Source organism: Cylas formicarius, unplaced genomic scaffold (assembly GCF_029955315.1).
Source record: "Cylas formicarius isolate icCylForm1 unplaced genomic scaffold, icCylForm1.1 PGA_scaffold_4__25_contigs__length_36172078, whole genome shotgun sequence".
NCBI classification, from domain to species: domain Eukaryota; kingdom Metazoa; phylum Arthropoda; class Insecta; order Coleoptera; family Brentidae; genus Cylas; species Cylas formicarius.
This window is the reverse complement of record NW_026844334.1, coordinates 10759943-10775301: the sequence shown is the minus strand read 5'-3', so window position 1 is coordinate 10775301 and position 15359 is coordinate 10759943. Positions and strand designations below refer to the sequence as shown.

The 15359-nt window shown below is 32.1% G+C and overlaps 1 protein-coding gene across 3 annotated transcripts in view; it reads left to right on the top strand.

The window, feature by feature from the left end:
* Nucleotides 1-15359, top strand: part of LOC132701209 (uncharacterized) — a 42670-nt gene that overhangs the window by 13611 nt on the left and 13700 nt on the right. For all 3 annotated transcript variants that reach the window (XM_060668975.1, XM_060668973.1, XM_060668974.1), the window contains exons 2-3: nucleotides 8073-8272; nucleotides 13812-14060. In XM_060668975.1, coding sequence (XP_060524958.1) covers nucleotides 8073-8272; nucleotides 13812-14060 — 449 coding nt within the window. The remainder of the gene's footprint in view (nucleotides 1-8072; nucleotides 8273-13811; nucleotides 14061-15359) is intronic.

Sequence of the window (15359 nt, the reverse complement as noted above, 5' to 3'; positions counted from 1 at the left end):
AAAAGTCGTCGAGGTTTTTAAAACGCCGCAGTTTAGAACGATAACGGTATAATGTCGTGCTATTTCACTGGCACTGAAATAAATGAGCGTAGAATTTGCAAAATTACCTTTCTTTTCATTAGTTTTCGTAATTAAATTCAAGGAGAAGTTCTATTATTGAGTACAGATTGTACTACGTTTACTTAAAAATAAAACTCGTTTATTTTGAGTTTCGTCAACGAGTTGAGAAAGGTAGAAATCAAAATTAGCACTTTTTTAGAAACTGTTTAATACAATGACTTGAAATGAAAAAGACAGAAAATTTTTAACGAATTATTTTATGCAATGGAAAAAAAATCTCCCACAAATAAAAAAATTGCATATAATGTAGCAAAAATTAGACAATGTATAAACAAAAAACTGTTTCCTTTAGAAACCCAAAGTTAGAACACGGCGACGTAACTGACAGTTTTGATAAGTGTCGTTTTTATTTTATTATTTAGCGATAAAAGCTGCTGATTATGAGAAAGAACGTGTAAGCTGTCTAATTTTACAGTGAATAAGTAATTAGACCTTTTTGATGTAGAAATGCAGGTAAAGGTGTTATTATACCTTGCATGAAACAAAGAAAATAATTCACCATGGACTTCCATGAATTTTTATAAAAATTAAATCACTATGCGAAATTCATGACAAAACTGATATAACCAGATTGAATTAATGGCAAAACTGATATAGCCAAATTAAATTACAAACATACTGTATTTAACGGACACTCTGTACGCAAAGCGATTTCTTTTTCTCGCTCCGAATTTGGGCAAAATGTCGGAAAAAGAACTTGATTTGACGGCGCGAAGTGAAAACGCCCAACGGTAAAAGTCTTAAAACGTCAATATCCTTGACCGTACTTTCTATTACTTATCTGCTTTCGTCATTGCCATTTTAGAAACTGGCACCAAGCGCCTGTATACTTATAAAACGACCATCAAAGCTTTTGATGATTCGGTCTGGTGCTTTGATCGTCTCGCTAATATTACATTATCTAAACTTTCAAAAATCGCGAATATCATTTCGATTAGCGGCCGCGGGTCGTTTGGGAGGGAAACGTAAATAAATCTGATGTCTCTGATGCGGTCTTGTAACGCGAAACATCGAGGTTCGTTGAACTAAAAACATTCGATTGGACGGAAATGTAGTTATTTTTAACACCGAGTAGTGCACGCGCCGCTGCACATAACATTCATGCAACACCGTTGTTGCATCTGGAATCTAAACATTTTCGAACACTCTTCCTCCCACCTCCAAGGGGCTGCCCAAATCGTGTACGAGATGGTCCGTTTATTATTATCCCAGAACCTGCAAAAAATAAAACAAAACTGATATAAAGAGTGGCGTATTAAGAAGTCTGTGTATAAAAGAGTGAACAATCTAATTTGTTTTGCGTTTTCGTAATAGTTCGGTCTAAAAAATTAATAGAATTATCCTGTTCAATTTTGATAGTGAATTTTATACGATTATGTAACGAGTTAATGTAATTTAAAAAAGAATTCAATTGTTTGTCCGTTCCAACAAAGCAAGCAAAAACATCAATCATCCACGTATCTGTACCACCATAAAAAACTTTTAAAGGATGTTCTAGTATGATATGATATAATATAATGATATAATATGAGGACTAAGTGGGTTTCCCATAATCAAACCTTATTTAAAGATGTAAATCTGTCCATTAGATTCAAAATAATTTTGGTCTAAAGATACTATTAAGATATCTAATAAATCTTGTTTCACCTGTTTCCGAGTTAGGGTGAAATCTACCAAATCTATCACATCCATAGGTGGAATACTGGGAAATAAGTTTTGTACATCAAAAGACAATAGTGTTGCGTTAGAAGGGATTTTGATTTTGATAGTGCGAAGTTAGTAATTACTTCCTTGACTTGTCTTTGATATAACTCGGTAGGATCGTGTTTGATACATTGGAAAAGTTCTGGTTAAAGAAAATGGTTGGTTTTTGAAATATATTCTGGGAGATTGATAGCTATTACTGTTTTCCCTTTATCTGCACGTGTAAATATTATGTTATTTTCAGAAGCTTTGTTTTTGATAGTTTTTACTTGTGACATTTGAGAAATTTCTTTGTGTTGGTTGTTATCTATTCATTGAGAGTTTATTATATTCGCTAATACATGTTTGTTTAAATTAGAATCCTTAATGTCGTTAATTGCTAATTCACAATCGACTCCTATTAATGTACGAGTGTTGTAAGTTAAAGTTGAAACCTTTTTCCAGAAATTCAACTTCATTTTTAGAAAATGTTATGAACCTGTTGTAAAATTGATGGCCGCTATACTTTATAATAACTGGCTTGGTTTCAGTTATTTTTGAATTAGAAATTAATTTGTTTAACTTTAGTTTTTGTCTAATAAACGTTTTATGAATCATAGATGAAATGTCTGTTCGAACTTTATAATCAAATGTGTCAAATTCTAGGGGATTAGGTCTATGAGACAAGACATAACAGCTCAAATCACCCTTATACACACAAAATGGTTGCATTTAACTCTTTTATACACAGACTTCTTAATGCGCCACTCTCAACAGAAAATTACAACAAAGAACTTAATATCATTAAACAAATTGCACTGAACATTATAGATAAAATTATAAATAAAAAACAAATCCAGACAACAGTAAACTCTATTTATCCCAAACCTAATACAGAACACGAACAATTTAAAACACATTTGTCAAAATGTGGTTTAAAAATAGCTTTCAGAACTAACAGCACAATAGGAAAATATTTAAAAAACAATAAAACGAAATGTCCAAAATCCCAAAAATCAGGTGTCTACAGGTTGAAATGCGGATCTTGTCCTAAAATGTATATTGGACAAATAGGTAGATCCTTCAAGAAACGCATTGACGAACATAAAAGAGCGTTTAAAACAATAGTCTAGATTTTAATTATGCTATACACTTAAACACAGAAAAACACATTTTTGACGACAATTGTGTTTTGTGTTTGTGTTAGCGTGTACGATAAAATTATAAACTTGGCGTGATGCCATTTCGGAACAATAGCTGTCAATGATTTTTTAATTTATATTTTTAAAATAGCAACGCCGATTGCTAAAGTAGATCCCATTGTATTTATGCAAATCGTCTCTTTCTATCAATTTCTCAGTAGAAATGGATAGATACATTTATACCTGCAAACGTCACTTTTAAGGTGAAATTCGACGCATGTCGGAAACGGGCAATTGAAAAATGTATGGGTATTCTATGTTATAAAATAAAGTTGTTATTTGTCCACGAAAATGCATCCTGTATATTATAAAAATACAAATTTTTAAAAGTGTAAGTGAACAATTTTTGTTGGATATTTTTTCGGCTACAGCGAATTGAATGAAGTCAAAATCTATTCTAAATGTCCAGTTTAGGGTGTAATATTATATTTTTCTACTCCCGTCTGTAAAATACCTAATTACCCACCGATCTAGCGTGCGGGAAGCGTCATTTTACCACGTCAGTTCCGTGTCGGACATTTCCTGGATTTTACCGCACGGATTTGCGAGCAACACGTTCGGTAAACTTTTTAACTCATTCGTTTATTAAACACTCGCTCCGCTGTACTCCGTTCGTGTCAAATATACTCGTGAGTCAAATGCCGTTTACCGCACTTGTTGCATAATATACTATTAAAAGTCGTAATCAAATAAAAGCATCTTTTTGTCAGCCAATTGGTGCATAAAAATATCCTCCTTACTTTGTTCAATTGCTGTAAAAAATGTCAATATTAAAGGGGTCAAAAGAAGACTGCGGAAAATATTTTCATATTTTCAATATGGTCGTCAGGGGGTATAACCACCATCTTTTAGTGATTTTTGCAAGGATTTTTCTCTGAAATTAACCAAGTGAATATATAAAAAAACATGGTTCTTAATGTTATTTATTCAAGTGTTTTTTGTTTAACTCTTTTCCGCCAATCTAGATAAAAGTTGTGAGGGTGGTACATTGTTTCTTTAAATAAACTACTATAATTCCTAAATGACTAAACACAATTCAATAAAGTTTATCGTTTCATCAAACCCATCTAACCTGTGATATGTTTAATTTTGAGTGATGTTACCAGAGGGGCTCTTTTGATATATTAACAAAAATTTATGAATTTCTCTAAAATAAATATGCAGTGAAATGGGACTCAAAAATAGGCTTGCGGAAATCATATTTAGATTTCTTATACCTTCTTATTTATTCTTCCTACTTCAAGATTGAATGTTAAAATCTATAATTTTATATTTTTTTAAATCAAAAAATTTTTCTTTGTTATTTTTAGGTTAAAGCAACTAATAATAAAGCGTTTTTTTGGCTCTTCATTCTTAGTATCTCGTTACGTTGTTGTTCTTCCCGCGACGGCACAAAAAACAAGCGGTTAACGATACTTAATTTAATAAGTAAACGGCAATTGACCAGAAGACGCCGAGCATACATTTAATGGCTCAATAAAAGCACCGAGCATAATGTTCGGCGATAAAAGGTAGGATCAATTATCCACTTAGCCGCCGCGTTGAGAAAATTAAGTTAAAGTTGGCAGGAATTTTGCTGACTAAAAAAATCTAAATTTACATTATGGCGGATATAGAGTTACTCAGCAGTTACTTTTCGAAAATAGTTACGCGCGGCCCCTCATAGGAATTTTGGCGAATGTCACCACGCGTAGTCGTATTTTAAGATGTAATCTTATTGACAAAACATTTTAGTGTTTAGCAAAAACCAGCTTGGGTTCGCTACTACGTTCACTGAGGAATGTAGCTCGCTTCTGATATCGACTTCCGCTAAAAATGGCCAGCAAGCCCTATAAACTCTAGAATTCTGTTATAACGTTTCCTCGAATTTTGGTGTAATTAGGGAATTATATTCAATAAAATAACTATTGTGTACTCAGGTAGCAACGTAGATGTTGTAAAACCTCTAACATCTAACATTGGTATTCAGTCTCCGTTATCAGTGAACGAAAAAGTAAACATTTAATTATCGGAATTTTACTATAAAAGTATTTATAGAGAGTGTTCGAAAGAGAAGGCATGGACTAACGATAGAGTTTTACAGCTCTTGGGTGAGATGGCACCAGATAAACTGTCACAAAGAATTTAAGTTTGAAGTGGACTAGGGATGTTCCGATACCATTGAAGTATCGATACCTACTCATTTCGATAGTACTCAAATCTTTTTTCGATACTACTCAAATAAATACTCCTAAAGTATCGATACTTACTCATATCACTACTTTTAGCACTTTATTATTTTTTAATTTATTTTAAGGAAACTAACAATGAACTTTGAAGGACAATAATTTAAAGAAAATTAAGAAGGAAGAGCATAAAGGTTTGCGTCGCGTTAAGCACGTACTTTAAACAAAAAACTCCATGATAACATTGGAATAATAAGCTGATGATTACAATAAATACAATTATTCGTAAGCAATCTCTTGTATGTTTGACAATGAAAAAAAATGAAGGGCGGACGTCTTTCTTGCGTTTGGCTCGGGCTCGGTGGAGTGAAGTCGGACGAGTTCGGCTTGGCTGGCGCGAGACAACGCGCCACCATAGATCAGATAGAGATTATGTTTGTCTGATGCGTTCGGGTTTTTTTTTTTAATGGTGAGGCTGATTCGATTTGATACCAAGTACTTTTGTTTCGATACCGAGTAAGTATTGCAAGATTGATTCGATGCTATAAATACTTGGTATCGAATCAAAAGTATCGAGTACGTACTCGTATTTACTAGTATCGGAATATCCCTAAAGTGGACAAAAGTAAAGAATTCAGTTTTTCGCGCTTGTTTAAATGAACTTTTATTGTATTTTACACCAAGTTTTGTGTTATTTGGGTGACATTTAACTTAACAATTCAAAATGGCATCCAAATATTTAGCAATAAAAGGGTTTTCAGAAATTTCAGTGAAAAATAATATATTGAAGAGTGTATTGAGACGTGGAACCTTTTCGACTACTAAAAAATGGTTATTATTTCATGACACTACGGTTACTGCGTCTTCCGAAATCGGCCTCCAAAGCTGCGCAAATTTTCGCATAGTTCAGTATTTAGATGCTTATAGACCGGACTAAAAGGTGATTATGTCGTTGTTATGGTGGCACGTGATAGACCAACACGTGTTCGGTCGGCGTACTCGTGTATTAAATCGATTAACCGAAGAATGTCAGACGGATTACCGTTAACGATCCGCTTGTTTGCGAATGTTATCGGAAACGTTCATGTGGACATAATTCGAATTAGCAGAATTGAATTATGTTGGCGACAACGAATCTAAAAATCCGAGAAATGTGATTTTCCTGGCATGGGCGGAATCGTCCCACACGAACGATCGGCAACTTAAATTATTAAAACCGGACGACTCAAAGGAAGTAATTTTGTTATTTTTCCATTAGACAAAGTAGCTCGATAATTGTGCATTATTAAACGGTCGTTTGTATTATATTTTCTGCCTACCGTGGAATAGTAGGTTCGATTGCTTCCGTCAGCCGGATTAAGGGCGTCCATTATCGGAAGTAATGCGAAATGTGACGTGTCATTAAATACATGCGTACTTCATATGCCAATTTTCAATGTAATTTTCACCCACGCGTTAATGAAGGAAAAAGATATTTAGAAATAAAACTTAATTTTATCACCCTTTCTCGAGCTTACTAGATTCTGTCTCGTTTTTCTGAGCCTTCTGAGCATTTATTACTTTACTTCCTTCAAATTTAATTTTATTTAAATTTTTTCTTTTTATTTCTTTAGTTTTGGTTAGTTCATTTAAATTAACCTAATTATTTTAATATATTTCTTTTTTTTAGTGTCGACAATTTAGTATACGTTATTAAAATCTTTTTTTTGTTATATTATTATTATGAAATTAGTTTTAATCCTTCGGGTGTAACTAACAGGTTCTCTATTTATACCGGGAACATTAGATAACCAACATTAAATGCCATTGGTCTCTATTTATATAGGATAGCGCTATATTGCTCCTTTTTTGGCAAATGATTTAAATAAGTAATTTGAGAATTTGCAATTGAATTTAAAACTATGCAAATTTATAAACAAATTGACATTTATTACTTTCGTCTTTTTTATTATTCTCTTTCAAATTTTCTTTTAATTAAATTTTAAATCTTTTTCTTCTAGTTTGTTGGTTTTTGGCACTCCATTTATTATTTATTTATTTATAACCTTTTACCTACAATTATTATATATTTTCTCAATTTTTATTTATCGACTGCTTGAGCACAATTTAGCATACTTTCTCAAAATGTATATGTTTTGTCTTTTATATTTTATGCAAGCTTAATATTTTTGTTTTAAAAGGAGTTTACAGTGTAACCGGGAACGTTCGATAATCAGATAATCAACCACCATTAAAGCCATTTTTCTCTGTTTAAATTGCTGCTGTTTTTCAAAGGTTTTGTAAAAAATAATTTAAATAAGTGATTTGAGAATTTGAAATTTATTTTAAAATAAAGGAAATTACAAACAAATTGACTTTTAACTTATTTTGGAAATTGCTGTTTTTCTGGAAAATCTATAAATATAACAAGGAAATCACTATGGTTGTGGAATTACCCGGTCAATTGACCAAAATAATTATAAAAATACTATAAAATTTATATTTATTTATTTATATTATTGAAATTGCCCGAATCGCTAAGCATCTTATTTAAACTATATTTAAAATATTATTTTAAACATTTTTTAACTAGTCTAGGTACAACTCTAATTTGTATTTCGCTCTACAATTTAATAACTGCGTCACTCCCCACAACTAAGCAAAATAGTATACTGACTCACAAAGTGTCTCTTTTTGAACCCTCTTTCTCATTATCTCCCAAAATATTCAATTCTGAGATAAAGATTCCATGTTGCGGTGTAGAATCTTATTTGTCGTTTAAAGTTTAAGAAATAGATCAATAATATGTATTTTGAAAATGTAGACATTTTGCACCAATTAATTATTCGAAAATTAATGCAATACCTATATAATCAGATTAAAACAAATAAAAGTGAAGTAATTTTTATTTATTTATTTTCAGGCCTAACGAGGTGTCCGCCGGATTGACGAGCGGGTCCGGCGGGGGCGGCAAGCTCCGCTGTCCCGCCCCAATTTCGCGACTCAAAGTCGAGAAAATCGAGGGCGGCCTAATGGTCGCGGGGGTAGTGGTGGCTGCCAACTGTCAAATCATTTTACCCATATTCGGGTTCCTGTTTCTTCTTGTCGGCTGCGTCCTCACCGGTAAGCAACTTTAAAGTTTATCAAAATGAAAACTCCTCAATTCATAAATCCTATATTCCTTAATTGAATTCGCATAAGGAATATTAAGAGTGTCATTTTGTATATGTATAACATGTAGTGACCAAAGGCAAATTCTAGCAAAAGAACATTTGGTTACTGAAATATGCTATACCAATTATATCAAAGATATTTTCTTAGCCCTGCAGATGAGAAGAGTAAATAAACTACTACGATGCGTTGAGGGGGGAAGAAAATACAAAAATACACGAACACGGGAAAATCTAAATATTATAATTACGAATAGGTGTGGAGAACAATATCCAAAAATGCCAGAGATTGTCGAGATTGATGGACATTTGTCAGGTTTCTCGAAATCATTCTAGTTTATAATTAGAAGCGGTTATTTTTAATTCCTTTACGTAGATATTGCTGAAACAAAGCGGTTTATAGAAATTGACAATACTAGAACGGAGATACCGCTACTGATTAGAATGAGGGTTGCTTAATTCTCGTCTTTTTTAATTGCTATTTTACCACATGCTTTAGCCTCGTTATTTACATTTGGCTGGATTTCTTGGATGAATTTTATATATATATATATATATATATATATATATATATATATATATATATATATATATATATATATATATATATATATACATATATATATATATATATATATATATATATATATATATATATATATATATATATATATATATATATATATATATATATATATATATATATATATATATATATATATATATATATATATATATATATATATATATATAATTATTATTATTTATATTTGACCTGCCTTTTTTTTGGAGACAACAATCAATGACAAATGTTTCTTGGAGACTGAAAGTGATTTTTTTTTTGGTAAACATACATTTTATTGAGTAATATGATTTGCTTTATCCTTAATTTTCACGGCATAAGTTATAAATTAAGAAACACCTATAGTGGTTTTGAGAGTTGTCGTTCAACGTAATATATATGTATATATATATATATATATATATATATATATATATATATATACATATATATATATATATTATATATATATATATATATATATATATATATATATATATATATATATATATATATATATAATATATATATATATATATATATATATATATATATATATATATATATATATATATATATATATATATATATAGTGTTTTTATGAGTTATCACGGAGTTGGGAGGGGGGCGTCCTGGATTCATCTCTCTCTGGTCACAGTTCAGATAACCGGTTTAAAAAAATGCTTGGTATGGTCTGTTCATAGATATAAGAAAGTGACCAATTGCTTTTGAATGGGATTATCCAAGGGTGGTCATTAACATACAATGCAACAAGATTATTACCTAAAGTTTCATAATTTAAATTCAGGTAAAATTGTATTCCGTAATAGAAAATAATTTTATACCTACCTGTGTTTAATATTCTTTTCTTTGGTATACTACTTAGTTTAAGTTTATTAGTAATCATTCTTATTTCGTGTGTAATACAGCGTGTGTTGAATCGTTTGCGAATTATGCAAAATATGTGCGAGCCTAGTGTATCTCAGGAGATGCTCCTGCCCAAATGTAAAAAACACTATTCTATTGGGACTAAGGAAGTTATAAACAATGTTTATTTGACTCTCATTGAACGTGGTGCCAGCAAGCAAGCATCTTTAGAAGAAACGGCCACATTGACGAAAATTCCAACATCAACTGTATGGAAAATTGTGAATAATCCCATTTCAGCGAGGAAAAAAAGAAGCGATGCTGGCATTTTCTCGAGTGTAGATGAAAGTGATCAAGATATAATACGGCGTAGAATTTACCAGTTATGCGAGGAACAAAGCGTGCCTTCATAAGATATCTTAATTAGGAGGCTGGAAAAAGAGGAAACCGGTGTTAAATGTGGCAGAACTACTTTATGGAAGTGTATTCAACACATGGGTTTTAGTTTTAAAAAAATTGACTACCTATTTTGCATGCTGGCTCTAAAGATTCCAAATGGACTTTCTCTGTCTGCGAAAAATATTAAAGATTCTTCTCTGGATTACCATGAAGACACCACCGCTGATTTATTTGAAAGTTGGTTTAAAAACAAACTAGTTCCAAACATTCCTCCTAATAGCGTCATTGTAATGGACAATGCAAGTTATCACAGTAGACAGTTGACTAAAACCCCTTCCTCATGTGACACAAAAGCTACATGTATAATAACCACATTTATTTTCACGAAGATTATACCAAAAAGCAATTAATTGAGGTCCTACAAAGTTTGAACCTACAAAAGGAATACGTCTGTGAGAATTATGCAAAAGATCTAGAGCATACAGTTTTAAGGTTTCCACCTTACCACTGTATATTTAATCCCATTGAACATGTTTGGCACCAACTGAAATCTGCCATTCGTCGTAACAATGTTTTTCCCCGTGTTAACTCCATTGTCCTCAAACTTATAGAAACCGAAGTTTTTAACATCCTTCCACAAAGATGGGCAAATTCTGTTAAACATATAAAAAAAGCAGAACAATCTATATTGCAAATAATATAGAACAAATAATAATTAGAACAGGCGATGATGAATTTTAAGTAATTTAAGTAGGTAATAAAAATAATTTGTAATTTAATTTTAGATTTAAACATAAATACATACATAAATAAATAAATATTGTTTAGTATCTTTCCTAACAAAAACCTAAATAATTAAATTCTAAGCAAAGTACGGACCTGTTCGGCCATATTTCATGCTTACAGCTTGCCCGGGACTTTCCTTAATTCGTATCAGTTAGTCACTTTCTTATATCTATGAACACACTTTAACTTAAATATGGACCAAATGCTCAATTAAATTATATAAGATAAGCTTTCCTTGTTAACAAAAACAAACTTAGCTTATTTTATTTTACGCCTGTAAATGTATTTTTTTACCAAAATAAATAAATTTACGGACTTAGCTATGGGTCGCTTGGATTTATAGTTATTATTTAACTTATAACTACATATAGGGTAATCCGAAACTTTGGCAACACTGCGACGTCAAAATTTCAATTGTCTCCGTACTTTTAATGTCATACATGACGACGTTAACATTAACAAACAATGGCATGATGGGATTGTTGTGTGCGATCCACTAGCCAAACTCTGTGGGTTGGTAAAATTAAGGTCGCAAGTGGGTCGTATTAAAACACGATCAATTTTGTCGTGACCAAGTTACCGTAATTCAATCGCTGTTAGCTGACCTTTCGCAGATTCATTTCCACCGACCTTTCGCTAAACAAATTGTTTAAATCTTCGTCCCGATCTGCTCCGATTCAAATTTAGCCGCGTTGATTTTTATAGTGCCGATTTGATTTACCGTTATTTATTATATTTATTAGTTAAAATTTATTTTCGCCCGGATCGTGTTATGTCTCGGTTCGAGGTTTTTGTTATCGAAACTCGAGCGATTTATCGGAAGTAATTGTAAACAATCGACCACTAATTCGAAAATAATCGTTGACTATGCGTTGCTGGTTTTATGGAGAATTTAAGAGCGAAAGTTATTTGAAAATTTAACATTATGTGCATAAAAATCTCTCTAATCTGGGTACAAGGACAGGTTCGATTTTTATTGCGCCATAGGATAGAATATTAATTTGACCGAATAATGCTCATTGCCCGCAAACTACATTTGTACGTCTCATTGTCTGTAGAGTAACTTCAGTGCCCTAGGATAGTATTACGATCTTAGAAATTTGAAAAAAAAAAAAAGTAATACTTGTATAATTTTTAAAGCCCGTGGTTTCCACAAATTTTCTTATGTTAACCACATTTCGAGTGATTGCTGTTTTAAAACTGAAACTAATTTAAATCTTTTGTTTAACGTTTTCCATTCTACCTTTGAAAGTAAAGATGCGACCTTTTCACTAACGATGTGAGTTCCCATCCCATCTCAATATACTTATATACTAACCTAAAAAAATGAATAAAAAAACTAAAAACTAAAAAAGTTGTTATCAATGTCTAATTTTCTATTTCTATTTAGGACAAATTTTTATTTAATTAATTTTATATATTTTAAATTAAAATAATTTAATCAACTAATTATTAATATTAATTAATTAATAATTGCAATAATATTCGCAATTATTCGCTCCGTAGCTGACACTATTACTACATGTTACCTTACCCCACCCAAACTAACCATGGTTGCTGAGTTATTTTGGGCACCAACATATATATCAAGGTATATTTCTTATTTTTTATAATATTTATCGTAGTACATTTAGTACACGGATTAAAAATCCTTTTCATTTAGTATTGAATATTAAAGAACTTTATAAGATAAGAGCATTCTGAATTAACCAATGACTGAAAAGTAATATAAGCGCACTAGCGTTAAAAAATTGCAATATACGAGGTGTGTTCAAAAAGTAAGGCGACGCACATTCGATCTTCGATATTTTTTTGTTATGTTGGTATACATGTCCCTAACATATGTTCACAGTTTCAGCCAGTTTGCACGTTTACCTTTTCTTTGTGTCTGAATTTGCATAAAATTTTGTGTAAAAAATGGAATACAGTACACTTGACATGTTGACAACGGCATATGAAGAAAAAAAAAATGTTTATAAGTGGTACAAGCTGTTCCAAGATGGCCGAGAAGACGTCGATGACGACCCTCGCTCTGGACGCCCCAGCACGTCAATAACTGATGAAATCGTTGAAGAAGTGAAACAAATGGTATTAAAAACTCGTCGAATCACTATTAGAGAATTACACTACGTCAATTATGATCCTGATATGCTCAAAAAAGTTATAACTCATGACAAATCATGGATATATGGTTATGAAGTCGAAACCAAAGCCCAATCGTCCCAATGGAAGAACGCTTACTGTTTTCTTTGATTATCGTGGCGTAGTACATCCAAGAGTTGTTACCACGAGGTCGTACAGTCAATAAAGGGTATTACCTTGAAGTTTTGCGTCGTTTGCGAGAAGCAATACGAAGAAAACGTCCGGAATTGAGGGAAAGCAATTCGTGGATTGTGCCTCAGCCACCATATTCACCAGATATGCCCCTCTGCGATTTTTTTCTGTTCCCAAAACTCAAGGACACCTATGAAAGAAAAGAGGTTTGGAACGATTGAGGAGATCGCTGGAAGAATTTAATGGTATAACAGAAAGTGCTTACCAGAAATGCTTCGAGGATTGGAAAAAACGTTGGTTCAAGTGTACTATATTTGGAGGGGGGATTACATTGATGGGGACAACATTAATTAAATTAATTAAATAAATAAATACTTTTTGATAAAACTTAGTCGCCTTACTTTTTGAACACACCTTTTGTACAAGTGGTTTCCAAACTGCTGGGTAGTATTTTATCGCTAAAAATGAAACCATTTCGTCAAAGCCGCTTTGGGCACAGCGTTGGTTTTCGAACTATACTATATGGAAAACAAAAAATCTTATAAACTCCGATGGTGGTTTTTTATCCATATTGTTTCAACGAGCTATTTCGTGTCGTTTGTAGCCGCATCGTATAGAGGACCAGGCGAAGACGAGCAGCCGGATGACTATGCCGCCCGGATTGCTTTTACCGGCAACTCCCGGATTCTGGGACCCGCTTGTATGGTCGTCGGATTCCTCATGCTGGTCGCTGGTAGCGTGCTATGCGTACTAGCGCACCGGGCTAGGCGACGACAGCAAACGATCGGGTTCCACTGTCCGTTGCACGGTGATTTTTATCCCCTGAGTCCTGTCACTGGATCTAGAACTATAGGTAAGTAGTTGAAGGTGTTTCTTTTACCCTAGAACGGCTGCGGTCATTTGAATAGAGCGATTTTTGTGGGGTTGTTAAAAATCGATATAGAGAAAACAATGTTTTTTGGCATATTTGAGCCGCACTAAATTTTGCGCGTGGGTTTTTCTTCACTAAAAACTGCCTCTTTAGTTATTGGAGTTCATTTTAATTTATATTTCGCAGACTGAACTACATTTTTATTTATGGGAAACCGTTTTTTTTTATTCGCTTTACAGGGTGTTCCAAATTTGAAAGGTAGGAGAGACTAACAAAAACTTTTTCATATTTCTTACAAATAATTAATTCTTTTTTTATTAAAATTGTTTTTTTTTGTGAGCAAGATATCAAATTTCTTGCAAAATAACCAAAACGTCTATCTAGGTTCGTTAATTCAGTAAAAACATTGAGATTAATGATAATAATAATCTGTCACTGGCGCCTGTTAACTTAAAAATCTGCTCTATTCATTTTTTATTATATTATTTTATTATATTATTATATTACAAGGCAAGCTCGTGTTTTGTGAAGAGAAAAAAATTATCTAACGATTTACAATAATTATAATTTATAATTGTAATAAAACAATTAATTTGGAACATTTTCATTTCAATTAGCAGAGAAGAGAAATTTAAATTCAAAAAATTAAATAAAATTATAATACACCAAGATTTTTTTCGGAAAATGTTTTCATTTGTTGCTTTTATGTTGTTCATTTCATTGATAAAAATGTAATACAAACTAGACTTGTGCTGTATATACAGTGTGTGATTTTAATAATTTTTTGTTGCATTGTTTTGCTTATTGCTTCAACTGACCTTAGGCCAACTGGGACTATTTAACACTAGGGAGAGAAGAGAGTACTATTACGGATTTTTAGAAAAATTGGCAACGAATTCTTATTCAGGAGTACTTAGATCGCAACTATACCAATTTTTATAATGTTTTAATACAGAACGTTTGAAATATCATTTGCGCCCCACGGAAGGCGTTGTAAAATGTTTGATTACGGTTTGATTTTGATAACTTTTTTTTGTTGCATAGATCTCTCAAAAACGCACTAAAACCGTATGTTTCTTTTTACATCAACCTAAAGTCATGGCCAACTGATGTCAAATATCGAGAAGGGCTATTAGGGACCTAACCTAACTATACTAATTTCCATACAGTTCGAATACAGGGTGCTCGAAATATCGCTTAAGCATTACCCCTGTAGAATGTCCGTTTATGGCTCAATTTTGATAATTCTTTTTTGCTATATTTGCTATATATTACTATAGA